Source organism: Macaca fascicularis, chromosome 1, assembly GCF_037993035.2.
Source record: "Macaca fascicularis isolate 582-1 chromosome 1, T2T-MFA8v1.1".
NCBI classification, from domain to species: Eukaryota; Metazoa; Chordata; class Mammalia; order Primates; family Cercopithecidae; genus Macaca; species Macaca fascicularis.
In genome coordinates, this window is record NC_088375.1 from 29,626,064 (window position 1) to 29,648,496 (window position 22,433).

Here is a 22,433-nt window from a genome sequence, read left to right on the forward strand (position 1 = left end):
TCCAGAATCCTTCCATCTTGTCACCCTTAGGGACGTTGGGAATTATTATGGTTAGATTCAGCAAAGGGAAGGTAAAGCACCATGCAAGAGCACATGTGGGAAGTTATATGGACCAACTCTAAAAGTGGCACATATCACATTCCACTAGCTAGAATTCAATCACAGGTATAACCTAAGGGAGATTGTAATTCAATTGTAAGAAGGATTTGCAAATGTAACTTAGCCATGTGCCAAGGATGAAGAAGAAAATGGATTCAGGTGGACAAATAGCAGGAAGATTTAAGTGTATGTGGATTCTTTTTTTTTGTTGTTTCTTCATGTCTCAGCTTATTTTGGAGTGCAAATTCTCAGAGACCCACTTCACATCTAAATTTCCTTATTTTTGAGATAATTCTTTCTTCTCTTGCCTCTTTCCCTTTTCTTTTTTCCCTCTCTTTTTCATTTCTCTTTTTTCCTACAAATATTAAATCTTCCAAGTACTTTGCTAGAATCTGGACTATGTTGGTAAGCAAGGCAGAGTCCTTGCCACCAGAGTGACAGTAATTTTTGTTCTCCATTATTTACCTAATATTTTACCAAGCATCACATACAGTAATATTACCTGATGATTTTTAAAATAAAAACTGTGTTATTCAGAATTGTTGAAAGTAACAAGAAACTACTAGTCGGAAAACTTATAGAAAAAAAGATGAAATTCTTCCTATTCATCACCGTTTGCTTTCAGAATTAAAATATTCCATAATCTTTGCCAGACAGAAAGAACAACATTGATTTCAAATCACCCTCCCCCACAACTCCCATCAAAATCCAAAACAAAACAAAAAAAAAAATGCATTAACTGAAGGACATCTAATTTCCCGAGTCTGTTTTTAATTTTGCTGTATACATTTTTATATTAACTCTATATTGATTTTTTTCATTGCTGTTGTTCCAGTGTACACAGTGTTCCAGATTACTTTTCTGGCAACTGCTGATGTGGTTTGTGGCTATGTTTGGTCCCATTTCTTAATTAGATGAAATGACACCCCACTTATAATTTAGTTACATAAAAATGGTAGAAATGTCGGTGTTTTTATAGGAAAATAACCGTGCTGACAACACATCTAGGTAACATTGTAGAATGGTATCATATATCTTCTCTGGATTTTATATTTCAATGCTTGGGTGATCCTAAAAAAGTAAGCTTATTTTTAAAATTAATTTATTCACTTAATAAATATTTACTGAGTTCTTATTCTGTGTTTGGCAGTGATGTGAATAGCTTAGAATATGTATGTAGTTCCTGGTTTTGAAGAGACTATGCCTCGGTAGGGAAAACTGAAATATAAGCAGGCTCCTAGTGTTGTATAAGAGCTATGATTTCAGTGTAAATAGGAAGATTTAAGGGCACAAAGAAAGGGCTCTGAGTTCTGCTTTTGGGAGCCTGATTGAGGACCCGTTAATGAGGTCTGAAAGAAATTTTGAAGGATGGGTAGGAGTTGACCAAAAAAGTAAGAGAAGGATATTTGGAGCTTATGGGAATGGGATTATAAAGGTGAGGGGGGCATGTGAAGAAGTAAAAGTCATTGGGTTTGACTGAGGCTTAGTATTGCAGTAGGTCAAAGATATTGTTGAGAAATGAAGCTGGTGAGATCACAACTTTTACTTATTGAATGATTTTTATGTACCACATACTTTACAAGTACTATTTAAATTAATACACTTTATTGTTTTGAGCAGTTTTAAGTACTTAGCAAAATTAGGCAGCAAGTACAGAGAGTTCCCATATAATCTCATCCCCACCATGTACAACTTCTCCTACTATCAGCATTCCACACCAGAGTGGTACATTGTAATCAATTGTCCCACAGACACTTGCACACACATTTATAGCAGCATGATTTGCGATGGTGAAAATATGGAACCAGCCTAAATGCCCATCAATCCATGAGTGGATAAAGAAATTGTGGTATAAATATATACGATGGAATACTATTCAGCCATGAAAAGGAACAAATTAATGTCATTTGCAGCAACCTGGATGGAACTGGAGACTATTATTCTAAGTGAAGTAACTCAGGAATGTAGACATAAAATTTTAATCTATTTGGGTAAATACAAAGGAGGACAATTCCTGAATCATATGGCAATAATATTTTTAGTTTTGTTAGAAACTTGCAAACTGTCTTCCAAAGTGGCTATACCATTTTGCATTCCCTCCAGCCATAAACGAGGGTTCCTGTTGCTCCACATCCTCACCAAATTTGGTATTGTCAGTTTTGTGGATTTTAGCCATTCTAATAGATGTGTAGTAGCATTTCATTGTTGTTTGAAGTTGCAATTTCCTAATGGAATATGATGTTGAACATTTTTTTCATAGGCTTACTTGTCATCTGTTTCTCTTCTTTGGTAAGGCTCTTCAGGTATTTTTCTTATTTTTTAATTGAGTTGTTACTGTTGAGTTTTAAGAGTATTTTTATATATTTTGGATAACAGTTCTTTATAAGATGTGGGGTTTCTTTTGCAATTATTTTCTTCTAGTCTGTGACTTGTTTTCTCACTCTCTTGAATTTTTGTTTCTGAGCACAGCTTTTAAGTTTTAATGAAGTTCCCCTTATTGATTATTTCTTTCATGGATCATGTCTTTGGTGTTGTGTCTAGAAAGTCATTGCTATACCAGGGTGATGTGATTTTCTCCTATGTTAACTTTTAGGAGTCTTTTCAGTTTTGTGAGTCTATTACCCACCTTGAGTTAATTTTTATTAAGAGTGTGAGGTTTGTGTCTGTATTCATCTTTTTCCATGTAGCCGTCCAGTTGTTTCAGCAAAATTTTTCGTAAAAACTATCTTTGCCTGTGTATCTTTGTCAAGGATCTGTTGACTATGTTTATATGGGTCTGTTTCTGGGCTCTATTTTATTGTTTTACATGTCTGTACTTTCACTAGTACCACACTGTGTCAATTACTGCAGTTTTATTGTAAGTCTTAAAGGCAGATGTGTCAGTCCTCCAACTTTGTTCTTCTTTTATATTGTGTTGGTTATCCTGGGCTCTTTGCTTCTCCATACAAAACTTAGAATCAGTTTGTTGATATCCACAAAATAACTTACTGGGATTTTGATTGAGATTTCATTGAATCTATAGATTAAGTTGGGAAGAACTAATGTCTTTGCAATATTGAGTCTTTCTACTTGTTAACATGTAAATATCTCTTCATTTATTTAGCTCTTCTTTAATATCTTTCATCAGTGTTTTGTAGTTTTCCTCATGCAGATCTTGCACATATTTTGTTAAATTTATACTTTAATATTTCATTTTTGGGGGTTCTGATGTAAATGGTAACATACTTTTAATTTCAAATTCTGCTTGTTTATTACCGGTATATAGGAAAATGACTTTTATATATTAACCTTGTATTCTGTAAACTTGCTATAATTGCTTATTAGTTTCAGGAGTATTTTTGTCAATACTTTTGGATTTTCTATATACATAATTATGTCATCTGTGAGCAAAGACACATTTATTTCTTTCTTTACAACCTATAAAGAGTTATTTCATTTTCTTTTCTTATTGCATTAGCTAGGACTTCCAGTGTGATGCTGAAAAGCACTGGTGAGAGAGAACATTTTTGCCTTTTTCCTGATCTCAGTGGGAAAGTTTTGAGGTTCTCACCATTAAGAATGATGTTGGCTGGGCGCGGTGGCTCATGCCTGTAATCCCAGCACTTTGGGAGGCCGAGGTGGGTGGGGTGGATCACCTGAGGTCAAGAGTTTGAGACCAGCTTGGCCAACATGGTGAAACCCCATCTCTACTAAAATTTCAAAAAAAATTAACCAGGCGTGGTGCTGGATTCCTGTAATCCCAGCTACTTGGGAGGCTGAGGTAGGAGAATCACTTGAACTCAGGATGCGGAGGTTGCAGTGAGCCGAGATTGCACCACTGCACTCTAGGCTGGGCAAGAGAATGACAGTCCATCTAAAAAAAAAAAAAAAAAGAATGATGTTAACTGTAGGTGTTGTAGGTGTTTTGTAGATGTAGATGTTCTTTATCAAGTTGAGAAAGTTACCCTCTATTTTTACTTTGCTGACATTAAAAAACTTATGAATTGGTATTGAATTTTGTCAATTTTTCTGCATCTTTTTAAATTTTTCTACATTTATATTAATAGGATCATGCGATTTTTTTCCTGCTTTATCCTGTCGATGTGGTAGATTACATTAATTGATTTTCAAATGTTTAACCAGCCCAGTATTTCTATACTTGGGATAAATCACACTACATTGTTGGACTTGACTTACTAACATTCTGTTGAGGATTGTTGTACCTATATTCATAAGAGATATTGGTCTGTAGTTTTCTTTGAATGTCTTTACATGGTTTTGGTATTAGGGTAATGCTGGTGTTATAGAAGGAGTTAGTATTCCTCTGATTCTAACTTCTGGGAGAGATTGTGAAAAATTGGTATGATTTCTTTCTTAAATATTTGGTAAAATTCATCAGTAAACCCATGTGGGTCTCATGCTTTCTGTTTTGGAAGGTTATTATTAATTTAATTTCTTTGATGAATATAAGCCCCTTCCAATGACCTGTTTCTTCTGGTGTGATTTTGGAAAATTGTGTCTTTTAAGAAATTGGTTCATTTAAAATTTATTTTTAATTAATTAATGAAAAATAAAAACCATCTTAATCTGTCACCCAGGCTGGAGGGCAGTGTTGCAGTCATAGCTCATTGCAGCCTCAAACTCCTGGGCTCAAGCAATCCTCTCACCTCAGCCTCCTGGGAATTGGTTCATTGTATTTAGGTTTTCAAATTTATGGGTATACAGTTGTTCATAATATTCTCTTATTATTCTTTTACTGTTCATGAGACCTGTAGTCATGTCCTTTCTTTCATTTCTGACATTAGTAATTTGCATGTTCTCTCTTTTTGATTACTTAGTCTGGCTAGAGACTTATTGATTTTATAAATCTTTAAAAAAACTGGATTTAGTTTGATTTTCTGCTCCAGTTTTTATTATTTCTTTCATTTGCTTACTTTGGATTTAATTTGCTCTTCTTTTTCTAGTATCTAAGGTAGAAGCTTAGATTATTAATTTCAGATCTTTCTCTTTTTCTAATATATGTATTCAATATTATGCATTTCCTTCTAAGCAATGCTTTTACTGCATTCCACAAATTTGGTAAGTTGTATTTTCATTTAGTTCAAACTGTTTAAGTTTCTCATAAGATTTTTTTTTTACCCGTGTGTTATTTAGAAGTGTGTAGTTTAATCTCCAAACATCATGAGATTTTCCAGCTATCTTTCTGTTATTGATTTCTATTTTAATTCCACTGTGATCTGATAACAGAATTGTATGATTTCTATTCTTTTAATTTTGTTAGGGTGTTTTATGACCCAGACAGTGGTCTATCTTGGTGAGTATCCATGAACTTCGTCAAGTTCATGTGAACTAGATAAAAATGTTTATTCTCCTGTTGGATGAAGTAGCCTATAAATGTCCATTATATCCAGTTGATTATGTTGCTTTTTAGTTCAACTATGTCCTTCCTTACGGATTTTCTGCCTGCTGAATCTATCCATTTCTGATAGAGAAGTGTTAAGTCTGTAACTGTAATAGTGGATCCATCTATTTCTTTGCAGTTCTTTCTGTTTCTCCTCATGTATTTTTTATGCTCTGCTGTTAGATTCATACATGTTAAGAATTGTTATGCCTTCTTGGAGAAATGATGTTTTTATTGTTATGTAATGCCCCTTTTTTCTCTTAACAACTCTCCTTGCTATGAAGTCTATTCTGTTGGATGTTAGTGTAGCTAATCCCAGTTTCTTTTTATTAGTGTTAGCATGGTATATCTTTCCTCATCTATTTACTTTTAATCTATATCTTTTTATATTTAAAGTGATTTTTTTTGTAGATAATATATAGTTGTATCTTGTTTTTTGATCCACTCTGACAATCTGTCTTTTAGTTGGTGCATTTAGACCATTGACATTCAAGGTGATTACTGATACAGTTGAATTAATATCTATTAATTTGTTACTGTTTCTATTTGTTGCCCCTGTTTTCTTTTCTTATTTTTGTCTCCCACTCTTTTTCTCCCATTTGTGCCTTTAGTTGAGCATTTTATGTGATTCCATTTTATCTTCTTTCTTAGTATATAAGTTGCACTTGTCTAAAACTTTCTAAATGGTTGCTCTAGAATTTGCTATATACATTTACAATTAATTCATGTCCACTTTCAAATAACACTATACACTCCCCGACTTATGATGGTTTAACTTTCAATTTTTTGACTTTTTGATGGTGAGAAAGTGATAGAAATTCAGTACACTTCTTGACTTATTATGGTGTTATGTCCCAATTACAACCCCATTGTAAATAGAGGAGCATCTGTACCACTTTAAGAGTAGTGCGAGCACCTGATAATAACAAAATAATTTTAATTCTTTCATCCTGTTCCTTGTATTGTTGCTGTCAATTATTTTACTTACATATAAGCATATGAATAGGAATAAAATACATTGTTGCTATTATTTTGAACAAATTGTTATCTGTTAGATCGATTAAGGATTGTTACCTTACTTATTCCTTTTCTTATTCTCTTGTTTTCTTTATGTACATCTGAGTTTCTGACAACATTATTTTCCTTTTCTCTAAATAATTTATTTTAACGTTTCTTTGTGAAGTAATTCCACTGGCAACAAACTTCCTCCATTTTTGTTTATCTGAGAAAGTCTATTTCTCCTTCAGTTTTACTTCCCCCTCCTTCCCTCCCTCCCTCCTTGCTTCCCTCCCTCCTTCCTTCCCTCCCTCCTTCCTTCCTTTCCTCCCTCCCTCCTTCCCTTCCTTCTTTCCTTTTTTCTTCCTTGCTTCCTTTGTTCCTTCCTTCTTTCCTTTCTCTGTCTCCTTCTTCCTCTCTCTCCTCTCTTTTCTTTCTCTCTCTCTTCTCTTTTTTCTTTTCTTCTTTACTTCCCCTTCCTTCCTTCCTTCCTTCCTTCCTTCCTTCCTTCCTTCCTTCCTTCCTTCCTTCCTTCCTTTTCCTTTTCCTTTTCCTTTTCCTTTCTGTTTTTTTTTCTTTTCTTTTCTTTCATGAGTCTGGTGCACCAGGATCTCCTTCACTTTTGAAAGATAATTTGCAGGGTACAGAATTCTAAGTTGATGTTTTATTTTTCAGCACTTTAAATATTTCACTTTCACCTCTTCTTGTGTGCACGGTTTGTGAGGAGAATTCTGACATAATTCTTATGTTTGCAATCCTTTAGGTAAAGTTCTCCCCCACCCCGGGGCTTCTTTCAAGATTTTTATTTTTGCTTTTTTTTTTTTTGCATTCAAATATACTATGCCTAGTTATAACTTTTGGGGGGCATTTATCCCACTTGCTCTTAGAGCTTCCTGGACCTGTGGTTTGATGTCTGATGTTGGGGGGAATTCTCAGTCATTATTTCTTTGAATATCTGTTCCCTTCTCTCTTTCTTCTGTATATGTTAAGCCTTGTGTAGTTGTCTCACCATTCTTGGATATTCTGTTCTGTTTCCCCACCCTATCCCCCAGTATTTTTTTTTCTTTTCAATTTTAGATGTTTCTATTGAAATATGCTCAAGCTTCGTGATTGTTTCCTCAACTTTTTCCAGTCTAGTCAAATGAACTCAATCAAAAGCATTCTTCATTTCTGTTAGTCTTTTTGATCTCCAGCATTTCTTTTTATTCTTTCTTAGCATTTCCATATCTCTGCTTACATTGCCCATCTGTTCTTGTAGGCTGTATATCTTATCTACTGGAAGCCTTAGGATGTTAATCACAGTTTTGTTTTTTTTTTAAATTCCCAGTCTGATAACTCTAGCATTAGAGTTAGAGTTCTGAGTCTGGTTCTGATGCTTGCTTTGTCTCTTCAAACTGTGGGGTTTTCTTTGTTTGCCTTTTAATATGCCTTGTAATGTTTTCTTGATAGGCAGACTGGGTGCTGTATGATGTACTGGGTACAAGACATTGTGATAACTAGGCCGTAGTCATGTGGTGGTAAGGTGCGGAGTGAGAGGAAGCATGCTGTAGTCCTATGATTAGATCTCATGTCTTTTAATGAGCCTGTGCTTCTGGACTGCGAGTCTCACACATGCTGCTTAGTTGCTGCCCCACCCCTTTAGGTGGGACTGGATGGCTAGAGTGGACTAGAGTTGTGTATTTTTCTTCCCCTATATAGAAGACCACAGATGCTGAAGTTAGGCATTTCCTTCTCCCCAATATGTTAGGATCTGGAAAACCCTCAGTAGTATAGGCTCTTGTTAAATAACTTCTCTTAAGGTCAGACCTTGGTAAGAACAGAGTGGGCCAGGCGCGGTGGCTCACGCCTGTAATCCCAGCGCTTTGGGAGGCTGAGGCAGGCGGATCACAAGGTGAGGAGATCAAGACCATCCTGGCTAACACAGTGAAACTCTACTAAAAATACAAAAAAAAAAAAAAAAAAAAAAATTAGCTGGGCGTGGTAGCAGGCGCCTGTGTAGTTCCAGCTACTAGGGAGGCTGAGGCAGGAGAATGGCGTGAACCCGGGAGGCAGAGCTTGTAGTGAGCTGAGATCGTGCCACTGCACTCCAGCCTGGGCGACAGAGCGAGACTCTGTCTCAAAAAAAAAAAAAGGAAGAAACTATCCGTCCCTTGCCCACCCCTCCTGACTCTTGATTATCTTGATTATTGATTTCCAGAGGCTACCACTTTCAATCCTTTTAGCTATTGATTTTGATAGTTACCACCATATTTTTATGTAATCTGTTCATATTACTATTTTTGATTTTTCTTAGTTTTAGATACTCTCTTTTGACTTCTCACTGTAGAGAAGGAGGATTTAGCTATCTTATATCCTTCTCCTATACTTATATGCACTCATACACTCACATATGCACTTATCCTCCTACATTCTACTAAAAGAATCATATTTTGCTAAATACATTTTTATAATCCTGAAAATGTTATTCATAGCTGAGCTATGTGATAAATTTTGATTATTTCTTCCATGATATGGTCTTTTTTGAGGTTGATAATTATCTCTCTTTGGTCTGTTTGCATAGTTTTCTGTACATCTATCACTAACGCATTCCCAATCTCTCCTACAGAAGTCTCAATCTCTCAGAAATCAGACTCTAACTCTAATGTTTAAAACCTTAAAAACATTCAGGATTAGGTACTTTTATGTTTATTTTCTTGGTGGAGGAAGAAATCTCTTCAGGACTCTCTGTTCTCTCATTCCAATAGATATCAGTTACTCTCTTGGTCTCGTACTGGGATCTATACCATCCTGAAAACTTCCTTCTTTTCTTGGTTGTATACCTGCTTCCTGGATCTCATGTCGTCCTCTTTATTAGTTTGCTTCCTTGTTTTGTAGAACACATTATTTAACAATGTTCTTAAAAAGGTGAAAGGGAGGTAAAATATTTTGAGATTTGCAAGTCTGGAAATATCTTTTCCTACTGTCACATTTATTGATAATTTAGAATTCTAGGTTAGAAATGATTTTTTCTCTCAGAATTTCAAAAACATTGCTGTATTGTTTTTTAGTTTCCAGTTTGCTGCTGGGAAGACAGATGCTGTAGTGATTCCCAATACTTTCTTTGTGTCTTTTCTTTCTTTAAGTTCTCTGGGAACTTTTTAGTATCTTTTATCAGCTCTCAGTGTTTTGAAATCTTTTACTGATATGCCATTTTGTGTGTATGTGCATGTGTGCGTGTGCTCATTTTCTGTTAGGTACTTGTTGAGTTTGTTCAATCCATAAATTCCTTATACTTATAGGTCATTTTCTTGGATAGGATCTCCCCAACCACAAACTGTTTCTGTTTGATTTTCTCTCTTTGGAATGCCAGTTATTCAAATATTGAATCTTCTGTACCATTTCTCTAGTTTTAAAAATGTGGTGGGTTTTTCTTTTCCTATTGTTTACTTATTTTTTTTTCTTTTGTTTTCTGGAACAGTTCCTTAAGTTTTTCTTCCGTTTTACTAACCTTTTAATTTCTGCTCTCCTATTTTCAGTTATTGAGATTTTTTTTTGCCTGATGTTTCTGTTTATGGCCTTCTAATTTTGTTCCATGAATGCAATAAGTTCTCCTTTCTCTCAGAATATTAGTAAAAATGATCAAGTTGTATTCTGTATTTTGCATTATCTTTTTTTCCTTCAGGTTTCATGTTACAATATTTATTTGTTTTGGTCTCTGAGAATCTTTTTGGCCTGCCTGCCTGCCTTCCTTTCTTTCTTTCCTTCCTTCCTTCCTTCCTTCTTTCTTTCTTTCTTTCTTTCTTTCTTTCTTTCTTTCTTTCTTTCTTTCTTTCTTTCTTTCTTTCTTTCTTTCTTTCTTTCTTTCTTTCTTTCTTTCAATTTTCACAAAAGTTTTTATTGTGACCAACAGTAAACATTCAAAAAAATAATAATATCCATTGACTCAATATCCTTCAGAGAATAGAAACAATGGAAAAAAACTGTTAATTTTATAAGAATAGGTAAATTTTGGTATCCATATCTGACAATGCAATTACAAGAAGGGAAATTTACAGACCATGATCATTTTGGAACTAAATTTATATATCCTATTCAAAAATCCAGCTATATTTTATAAGGAGGTTATATCATGACCAAATTTGGTTTATACAATTAATTCAGTATATACTAGTTCCTGAATAAAGAGTAATAATAGTCTTGGGCTGGCAAGCCGAATAGGAACAGCTCTGGTGTGCAGCTGACAGTAAGATCAATGCAGAAGGCAGGTGATTTCTGTAATCCAACTGAGGTACCCAGCTTATCTTATTGGGACTGGTTAGATAGTGGGTGCAGCCCATGTAGGGCAAGCCAAAGCAGGATGGGGTGTTACCTCACCTGGGAAGTGCTTGGGGTTGGGAAACTCCCTCCCCTAGTGAAGGGAAGCTGGGAGGGACTGTGCCTAGAGGAATGGTGCATTCCAACCCAGATACTATGCTTTTCCCATGGTCTTTACAACCCACAGGCAAGAGATTCACTCAGGTGCCTACACCACCAGGGCCCAGGGTTTCAAGCACAAAACTGGGTGGCTGTTTGGGCAGACACTGAGCTAGCTGTAGCAGTTTTTTTTTGGTCATACCCCAGTTGTACCTGGCACCGGCTAGACAGAACCATTCACTCCCCTGGAAAGGGGGCTGAAGCCAGGGAGCCAAGTGGTCTAGCTCAGTGGATCCCACACCCACAGAGCTCAGCAAGCTAAGATCCACTAGCTTGAAATTCTCACTGCCAGCACAACAGTCTGAAATTGACTTGGGACGCTTGAACTTGGTTTGGGGAGGGGCGTCTGCCATTACTGAGGCTGGAGTAGGTGGTTTTCCCCTCACAGTGTAAACAAAGCCACTGGGAAGTTCGAACTGAGTGGAGCCCACTGCAGCTCAGCAAAGCCATTGTAGCCAGATTGCTTCTTTAGATTCCTCCTCTCTGGGCAGGGCATCTCTGAAAGAAAGGCAGCAGTCCCATATAGATAAAACTCCTATCTTCTTAGGACAGAGCACCTGGGGGAAAGGGTGGCTGTGGGCACAGCTTCAGCGGACTTAAACGTTCCTGTCTGCCAGCTCTGAAGAGAGCAGCGGATCTCTCAGAACAGCATTTGAGCTCTGCTAAGGGACAGAATGTCTCCTTAAGTGGGTCCCTGACCTGCGTACCTCCTGACTGGGAAACACCTCCCAGCAGGGGTTGACGGACACCCTATACAGGAGAGCTCTGGCTGACATCTAGCAGGTGCCCCTCTGGGATGAAACTTCCAGAGGAAGGAATAGACAGCAATCTTTGCTGTTCTGCAGCCTCCGCTGATGATACCCGGGCAAACAGGATCTGAAGTGGACCTCCAGCAAACTCCAGCAGACCTGCAGCAGAGGGGCCTATTAGAAGGAAAACTAACAAACAGAAAAGAAAAGAATCAACATCAACAAAAAGAACGCCCACACAGAAACCCCATCTGAAGATCACCAACCTCAAAGACCAAAGGTAGATAAATCCATGAAGATGAAGGAAAAACAGCACAACAAGGCTGAAAATTCCAAAAACCAGAATGCCTCTTCTCCAAAGGATCACAACTCCTCACTAGCAAGGGAACAAAACTGGATGGAGATTGAGTTTGGTGAATTGACAGAAACAGGCTTCACAAGTTCATAACAAACTCCTCTGAGCTAAAGGAGGATGTTCTAACGCAATGCAAGGAAGCTAAGAACCTTGAAAAAAAGTTAGAGGAATTGCTAACTAGAATAACCACTTTAGAGGAGAACACAAATGACCTGATGGACCTGAAAAACACAGCACGAGAACTTCGTGAAGCATTCACAAGTATCAGTAGCCAAATCAATCAAGTGGAAGAAAGGATATCAGAGATTGAAGATCACCTTAAAGAAATAAAGCATGAAGACAAGATTAGAGAAAAAAGTATGAAAAGGAATGAACAAAGCCTCCAAGAAATATGGGACTATGTGAAAAGATCAAACCTGCATGTGATTGGTGTACCTGAAAGTGACAGGGAGAATGGAACCAAGTTGAGAAACACTTTTCAGGATATTATCCAGGAGACCTTCCCCAACCTAGCAAGACAGAGCAACAGTCAAATTCCGGAAATACAGAAAACACCACAAAGATACTCCTTGAGAAGAGCAACCCCAAGACACATAATCATCAGATTCACCAAAGTTGAAATGAAGGAAAAAATGTTAAGGGCAGCCTGAGGGAAAGGTTGGGTTACACACAAAAGGAAGCCCATCAGACTAACAGCAGATCTCTCTGTAGAAACCCTACAAGCCAGAAGAGAGTGGAGGCCAATATTCAACATTCTTTTTTTTGAGACAGATTCGCACTTTGTTACTCAGGCTGGAATGCAGTGGCGCAATCTCAGCTCACTGCAAGCTCCGCCTCCCGGGTTCACTCCGTTCTACTGCCTCAGCCTCCTGAGTAGCTGGGACTACGGGAACCTGCCACCATGCCTGGCTAATTTTTTGTATTTTTAGTAGAGACAGGGTTTCACCGTGTTAGCCAGGATAGTCTCAATCTCCTATCCTCGTGATCCACCCATCTCGGCCTCCCAAAGTGCTGGGATTACAGGCATGATCAACATTCTTAAAGAAAATAATTTTCAACCCAGAAATTCATATCCAGCCAAACTAAGCTTCATAAGTGAAGGAGAAATAAAATCCTTTACAGACAATCAAATACTGAGAGATTTTGTCACCACCAGGATTGCGTTACAAGAGCTCCTGAAGGGAGCACTAAACATGGAAAGGAACAACTGATTCCAGCCACTGCAAAAACATACTGAATTATAAAGACCATTGACACTACAAAGAAAGTGCATCAAATAACAGGCAAAATAGCCAACTGGCATTGTAATGACAGGATCAAATTCACACATAACAATATTAACCTTAAATGTAAAAGGGCTAAATCACCCAATTAAAAAACACACACTGGGCTGGGCACAGTAGCTCACACCTGTAATCCCAGCACTTTAAGATGCCAAGGTGGGTGGATCATGAGGTCAGGAGTTCGAGACCAGCCTGGACAAGATGCTGAAACCCCGTCTTTAGTAAAAAAATACAAAAATTAGCCTGGCGTGGTGGCATGCGCATGTAGTCCCAGCTACTCGGGAGACTGAGGCAGGAGAATCACTGGAACCCGGGAGGCAGAGGTGGCAGTGAGCTGAGATTGTGCCACTGCACTCCAGCTTGGGTGACACAGAAAGACTCTGTCTCAAGAAAACACACACACACACACACACACACACACACACACACAGAGGCAAATTGGATAAAGAGTCAAGACCCATTGGTGTACTGTATTCAGGAGACCCATAGCACATGCAAAGACACACATAGACTCAAAATAAAGGGATGGAAGAATATTTACCAAGCAAATGGAAAGCAAAAAAAAAGCAGGGGTTGCAATCCTAGTATCTGATTAAACAGACTTTAAACCAACAAAGATCAAAGAAGGGCATTACATAATAGTAAAGGGATCAATGCAACAGGAAAAGCTAACTATCCGAAATATATATGCACCCAATACAGGAGCACCCAGATTCATAAAGCAAGTTCTTAGAGGCCTACAGAGAGACTTGGACTCCCACATAATAATAGTGGGAGACTTTAACACCACACTGTCAATATTAGGTCAATGAGACAGGAAATTAATGAGGATATTCAGGACTTGAACTCAGCTCTGGACCAAAAGGATGTACTAGACATCTATAGAACTCTCCACCCCAAATCAACAGAATATACATTTTTCTCAGCACCACAACATACTTATTCCAAAATTGACCACATTATTGGAAGTAAAACACTCCTCAGCAAATGCAAAAGAATGGAAATAATAACTAACAGTCTCTCTGACCACAGTGCCATCAAATTAGAACTCAGGATTAAGAAACTCACTGAAAACCGCGCAACTTTGTGAAAACTGAACAACCTGGTCATGAATGACTACTGGGTAAATAACGAAATTAAGGCAGAAATTTCTTTGAAACCAATGAGAATAAAGATACAATGTACCAGAATCTCTGGGACACAGCTAAAGCAGTGTTTATAGAGGAATTTATAGTACCAAATGCTCACAGGAGAAAGCAGGAAAGATCTAAAATCAACACCCTAACATCATGATTAAAATAACTAGAGAAGCAAGAGCAAAAATATTCAAAAGCTAGCAGAAGAGAGGAAATAACTAAGACAAGAGCAGAACTGAAGGAGACAGAGACACGAGAAGCCCTTCAAAAAATCAATGAATTCAGGAGCTGGTTTTTTGAAAAGATTAACAAAATAGACCACTAGCCAGATTAATAAAGAATAAAAGAGAGAAGAATCAAACACAATAAAAAATGATAAAGGGAATATCACCACTGATCCCACAGGAATACAAACTACCATCAGAGAATACTATAAACACCTCTAAGCAAATAAACGAGGAAATCTAGAAACAATGGATAAATTACTAGACACATACACCCTCCCAGAACTAAACCAGGAAGAAGTCAAATCCCTGAATAGACCAATAACAAGTCTGAAATTGAGGCAGTAATTAATAGCCTACCAACCAAAAAAAGCCCAGGACCAGGTAGATTTCACAGACAAATTCTACCAGAGGTACAAAGAGGAGGTGGTAGCATTCCTTCTGAAACTATTCCAAACAATAAAAAAAGAGGGACTCCTCCCTAACTCATTTTATGAGGCACCATCATCCTGATACTAAAACCTGGTGGAGACACAATAAAAAAAGAAAATTTCAGGCCAATATCCCTGATGAACATTGATGCAAAAATCTTCAATAAAATACTGGCATACCAAACCTAGCAGCACATCAAAAAGCTTATCCACCATGATCAAGTTGACTTCATCCCTGGGATGCAAGGCTGGCTCAACATACACAAATCAATAAACGTAATCCATCACATAAACACAACCAACAACAAAAATCACATGATTATCTCAATAGATGCAGAAAGGCCTTCAATAAAATTCAACATCCCTTCATGCTAAAAACTCTCAATAAATGAGGTATTGATGGAACATATCTCAAAATAATAAGAGCTATTTATGACAAACCCACAGCCAATATCATACTGAATGGGCAAAAGTTGATAGCATTCCCTTTGAAAACTGGCACAAGACCAGGATGCCCTCTCTCACCACTCCTATTCAACATAGGAAGTTCTGGCCAGGGAAATCAGGCAAGAGAAAGAAATAAAGCATATTTAAATAGGAAGAGAGGAAGTGAAATTATCCCTGTTTGCAGATGACATGATTGTATATTTAGAAAACCCCATCATCTCAGCCTGAAATCTCCTTAAGCTGATAAGCAACTTCAGCAAAGTCTCAGGGTACAAAATCAATGTGCAAAAATCACAAGCATTCCTATACACCAATAATAGACAAACAGCCAAATTATGCATGAACTCTCATTTGCAATTGCTACAAGGAGAATCAAATACCTAGGAATACAACTTACAAGGGATGTGGAGGACCTCTTCAAGGAGAACTACAAACCACTGCTCAAGGAAATAAAAGAGGACATAAACAAATGGAAAAACATTCCACGCTCATGGATAGGAAGAATCAATATCATGAAAATGGCCATAGTGTCCAAAGTAATTTATAGATTCAATGCTATCTCTATCAAGCTGCCACTGACTTTCTTCACAGAATTAGAAAAATCTACTTTAAATTTCATATGGAATCAAAAAAGAGCCCGCATTGCCAAGACAATCCTAAGCAAAAAGAACAAAGCTGGAGGCACGATACTACCTGACTTCAAATTATACTACAAGCCTGCAGTAACCAAAACAGCATGGTACTGGTACCAAAACAGATACATAGACCAATGGAACAGAACAGAGGCCTCAGAAATAATGCCCCACATCTACAACCATCTGATCTTTGACAAACCTGATAAAAACAAGCAAGGGGGAAAGGATTTCCTATTTAACAAATGTTGTTGGGAAAACTGGCTAGCCATATGCAGAAAACTGAAACTGGACCCCTTCCTTACACCTTATACAAAAATTAACCTAAGATGGATTAAAGACTTAAATGCAAGACCCAAAACCATAAAAACCCTAGAGTAAAACCTAGGCAATACTATTCAGGACATAGGCATGGACAAAGACTTCATGACTAAAACACCAAAAGCAATGGCAACAAAAGCCAAAACTGACAAATGGGATCTAATGAAAGATCTTCTGCACAGCAAAAGAAACTATAATCAGAGTGAACAGGCAGCCTACAGAATGGGAGAAAATGTTTGCAATCTACCCATCTGACAAAGGGCTAATATCCATAATCTACAAGGAATGTAAACAAATTTACAAGAGAAAAACAATCCCATCAAAAAGTGGGTGAAGGTTATGAACAGACTCTTCTTGAATGAAGACATTTATGCAGCCAACAAACATATGAAGAAAAGCTCATCATCACTGGTCATTAGAGAAATGCAAATTAAAACCACAATGAGATACCATCTCATGCCAGTTAGAATGGTGACCATTAAAGAGTTAGGAAACAACAGATGCTGGAGAGGATGTGGAGAAATAGAAATGCTTTTACACTGTTGGTGGGAGTGTAAATTAGTTCAACCACTGTGGAAGACAGTGTGGCAACCCCTTAAGGATCTAGAACCAGAAATACCATTTGACCCAGCAATCCCATTACTAGGTATATACCCAAAGAAATATAAATTATCCTACTATAAAGACACATGCATACGTATGTTTATTGATGCACTATTTACAGTAGCAAAGACTTGGAGCCAACCCAAATGGACATCAATGATAGATTGCTAAAGAAAATGTGGTACATATATACCATGGAGTACTATGTAGCCATAGAAAGGAATGAGTTCGTGTCCTTTGCAGGGACATGAATGAAGCTGGAAGCCATCATCCTCAGCAAACTAACACAGGAACAGAAAACCAAACACCACATGTTCTCACTCATAAGTGGGAGTTGAACGAGAACACATAGACACAGGGAGGGGAACAACACACACTGGGGCCAGTCAGGAGGTTGGGGGTGAGAGGAGGGAGAACATTAGGACAAACAGCTAATGCATGCAGGGCTTAAAACCTAAATGACAGGTTGATAGGTGCAGCAAACCACCATGGCACTCGTATACCTATGTAACAGATCTACACATTCTGCACTTGTATCCTGGAACTTAAAGTAAAATAAAACAAAAAGCAATATAAATTACTAGGCACATACCATCCATTTCATCTAATGAAGAAAGCAAATGGCAAATATCATGTATCTGATGTGCTACTCAAAATGTCTAGGTTCTTTTTTTTTTTTTTTTTTTTGAGACAGAGTCTTGCTCTGTCGCCCAGGCTGGAGCGCAGTGGCCGGATCTCGGCTCACTGCAAGCTCCGCCTCCCGGGTTTACGCCATTCTCCTGCCTCAGCCTCCCGAGTAGCTGGGACTACAGGCGCCCGCCACCTCGCCCGGCTAGTGTTTTTTTTTTTTTTTTGTATTTTTTAGTAGAGACGGGGTTTCACTGTGTTAGCCAGGATGGTCTCGATCTCCTGACCTCGTGATCCGCCCGTCTCGGCCTCCCAAAGTGCTGGGATTACAGGCTTGAGCCACCGCGCCCGGCCAAAATGTCTAGGTTCTTACATTATTTATTACTGAAAGAAACCTTGGAGATCATGGTTTCTAACTATTTATTTGACAGATGAGGAAAACTGAGACCTGTGGAGTTTTGGTGACATGCCTTGAGACTAGAATCCAAGCCTAGTACAGTCTTCTTTCCATTAAATCGTATTTCCTTTTCTAAGGCATGGTGAATGCTGTGTGGCTTACGAGTTTATTTTTGGTGATGACACTATACCTGCTTTTCTTCCTTTATTTTTTTTTGACCTCAGTGACTAGAACTGGATCAATACTAATCCTTGGTTTATGACACACTCTCACAATTGGTCCATGTATAACCTATTTATTTATTTGCTTTTAATAATGTAATACATAAAACTTCAAACATTCATATTTGGTGGAGAACTTGGGAAGAAATGAAAATGTATAATTTCCATATATGCCTGGTACAAAAATAAACTCATATATTTGGAAATTATTTAGTGCTACAGCTGTTTGTTTTTCCCCCTTGGGTTGAAGGTTATCTTCTGGATGGGTGGTTTGGCAACTCTCCTCCTCATCACTTTGAAATCACCAAACTCAAGTAGCACTTAGAAAACAAAGTAAGACAGAAGGAAATGGGAAAACGACCAGGAAAATGTGCTTTACATTTAGCATTGTGACATATATGTCTTTAAAATTTGTTAGTCTTCTGCAAATTGTGTAATGTTGGGTTTCTTTATGATGCAGGTCTGAGAACCATTGGAGTTATCACCAAACTGGACCTTATGGATGAAGGAACAGATGCCAGGGATGTTCTAGAGAACAAACTGTTGCCTCTTCGCAGGGGTAATGTACTGTGGTCTATACAATACTTTTTTGTTTGTTTGTTTGTTTTTGGTTATATGGAAGAGAAATGATTGGGAAGCCACTAGGAGTTTTGGTTTTAATGCCTTCTCAGTTGTAAGGAATGGATTTATCATTAGTTATACTTTTTATGGAATGGCTGTACATTCCCGAATGATATATTAGAAAATAATACAAAGGGAGAACTATTCTTTAAAATAACAGGAATAATAAAACAGGAAAAGGAAGGAGTTTGAAGTGAGGTTATAAATATTCATCATAGACTGCATAAACTTATACTATTGTAAGCCTGATATTTACTTGCCTGCTATATGACAAAACTGCGAAGATACACACTCTCTTAAAATGCACACAGTTTAAGGGTGAGAGACACTATTGTATTGACGCTAAAAAATTATTGTGAGCTCAATCAGTAGCCTGTGTTCAATACTGATGTTTCCCATTGAGTTTTATAAAGGGACTCAGTCTTCACACCTAAAACTAGTTTTGCTTTTCTTAGTCTGCCTATGTGAGAGCCTTGAAATCTCCCTGGAATAAGCCACAAAAAGTGTCCCCAACTCCATAGATTTGTGTTTTGTTTCAGGTTACGTGGGGGTGGTAAACAGAAGCCAGAAGGACATAGATGGGAAGAAGGACATAAAGGCAGCCATGTTGGCAGAGAGGAAGTTTTTCCTTTCCCACCCGGCTTACAGACATATCGCTGACCGAATGGGAACTCCACACCTGCAGAAGGTCCTTAATCAGGTAAAAATGTTATTTCAAGCAACAAGAACAGTTATGAAATATGTAAGTGGATGCTGGAATTTGTATTTATTATTTTTAAGTTTATTTTTTTCCAAAACAAGACATGCAGCTTCAATGATAGGGATTTTAAAAATGGGTATTAGTACCTCAGATTCACACTATTACCATTCTCAGTGAATAGAACTCATCTTCCTGTTATTGAAAGAAGAGCTCTCAAAGCAGAAACACATACCTATTTAGGAACAGTGAACAGGGATATACATTTTAGCATATATTCATTTGTAATATGTAGTTACCTTGAGAAGTTAAATTTTTATAACTTTGAAAAGTTGATCTCTTGGGATCTGTTTTTGAAGCACCAATCTGTAATGGCTAGGTTACACTTTCCGCTAATTTTTTTTTATGACTTTGTTTAGAATTGATTTGTTTCTTAATTTAAAACCTTTAGAATCACAAATCCTGGTTTAATAATCATTGATTTCCACTCATCTAAGATGCTTTTCCAGATAACCCCTTTTCCCACAATAATTTAGAATTGGGCCTTCTGCCTACCCCGCTCCATGCACTATGCACAAACTTCTTCCATAAATCCTCAATGCTCTTACTTGGTTACAGATATTCCTTCCCCTATTGGAGTTAAGTGTTATGACAAGCATCATTGTCATTGAATGCAGGGCCCCCTCCCTGAGTTTTGATTATATTGACTTCATGTGACTAGCAGCCTTTCTCACAAATACTCTTATAAGTTATGCTTTAACTGTTACGTACAAACTTAATCAGGCAATCAATCAATCAATCAAGTAGATTTCTGATTCTTAGCTCCTAGAAAGTATCAATAGCTGTCATAATATGTGACATTATACCTGAACAATTTAGGCAAAACGACTGAGAAGAAATTTTAGAAAATAAAAAATTGTGTTATAATTCCATTTTAAGAGATTTCAACGCAGACTATTGTAAAGTTTATACTTTTTAATTAAAGATAAATATTTGGACTCTAGGAAACATCACTATGATTGTATCATTTAAAAATATGAATATATTTTAGAGAAGGAGCATTGTTATGCAAGAATCCCAACACTCTACCAATATATTTTGCATTGTCAAAACTCTCTTTAGAATACTGCTTTCACAGCTGTATTGGCCTACAAAAAACGCAAATAAACTGAGAAAATCTTAGAAGAAAATCACTAATATGGTTAGAAAGATAAAGCTGGAAATGAGTTAAGTTTTGAATACTGGAAAAACAGAAGGAGGTGGTTAACTATTAGATTATTACAGGTGACGCCCAAGTTATGACACAATTGGATTTTTTTTTCTGAAGATGTCTCCTTTCCTGGATAATCACTCTCTCTTTATTGCTTCAAGAATATTTATACTATGTTTGAAACTAAGATAATTCTATGGCTATGTATGTGTACCAATACTTCTGGTCCTATAGGATAATTCATATGGAAAATACTGCAAAATGACATGACATTTTTGAAAAATTGAATGAAATTTTCATTGTGGGGGGAAGGCAGAGAAAGAGGTAGTGAGTTGTATGAGATGATATTGGAGATGTAGGCAGTGGCTGAATCCTGTAATGTTTCTAGACCAAATTGAGGATTTTGGCTCTTACCTAAGACCAATAAGGAGTCATTTAAGGGTCCTGAGTAGAGGAATAACAAGATCAGATCCATGGGTGAAAAAAGAATATGGTATTGAAGACAGGATGACCAAGAGTAGACCAGTTAGGAGTAAAAGAGAAATTATGGGAATTTGGTTGTAAGGGCCAGTGGAGATGAAAAGAAGGGGCAGGTTTGAGAAATGTTCAGGAAAATTGAGGACTAGGTGGTAGATTAGAGCTGTTGGGTGTTGGGAGAGGTGGAGTCAAGGTTATGTCCCAGGTTTCCAGGTTCTTATAAAGTCACCAAGATGGGGAACCCTGAAGGGAAGATCAAATACTTGATTTTGGAAGTGTTGAGCTTGAGATGTCATTGAAACATCCAAGAGGAGAAGTCAAGCAGTTGGTCAAATATGCATGCCACAGCAAAGATAAATCTTGTTTGGAGACAACATCTTACAACTATAGGTATTTGGATATTTATTGAAGCCATGGATGGAATGAGATTCCCTGAAGAGAGAACAGAGAGTAAACAAAAAAGAGGCCTCGGACCCAGATTTGAGGAATTTCAATAATTACTGTTCTGGCAAAGAGGGTGAATTGTCCAAGGAAATAGAGAAGATATATCGAGAATGGATAGCAGAAAAATTAGAGAAGCTGGAGTCATGGAAGCCAGGGGAAGAAGTGTTTTAGAAAGCCACAGTATTGCTTTGCTCTGGAGATGTCTGAGAAGCAAAAGGTGAAAATCAGGTATTTTTATTATTTACCAGTTCACATGGCAATCAGTTGGTTGCTGGTTTCTTGTGGTTGCTGTTTCTGTTAGATTTGGGTCTTTGTCTCTCGTGACGTTGCTATCGGGAATGCTGTCCTCTCAGCTCTTTTTTCCCCTGCTTCATAGTTAGAACAGCAGTGCATTCCAGGGTGCTAACATAACAATTTATTACTGTGAGCAAGGGGGTAATACAGTTATAAACTATTGACAGATAACTCTAGATTTATTTAATAAATACATTCAGGTGACCTCAGATAAACATAAAGATGACTGAAAATAGTTTCTTCAGTCAATCTGGGTATATTAATTCTCCCTAATTTTAATATTTTTTCTTTTTTCTGCATTTCTAGGAAGTTTATATTCTTTTTATTGATTTCAAGT

General features: G+C 37.3%; 1 protein-coding gene across 23 annotated transcripts in view; it reads left to right on the forward strand.

Annotated features, from left to right (window-relative positions):
* DNM3 (dynamin 3) overlaps window positions 1-22,433 on the forward strand; it is a 562,992-nt gene that overhangs the window by 170,804 nt on the left and 369,755 nt on the right. For all 23 annotated transcript variants that reach the window (XR_012422750.1, XR_012422743.1, XR_012422754.1 and 20 more), the window contains 2 exons: window positions 18,814-18,912; window positions 19,514-19,674. Coding sequence is in view for 18 of the 23 variants with exons in the window: in XM_045396821.2 (XP_045252756.1) it covers window positions 18,814-18,912; window positions 19,514-19,674 (260 nt within the window). In the remaining 5 variants the exon portion in view is untranslated. The remainder of the gene's footprint in view (window positions 1-18,813; window positions 18,913-19,513; window positions 19,675-22,433) is intronic.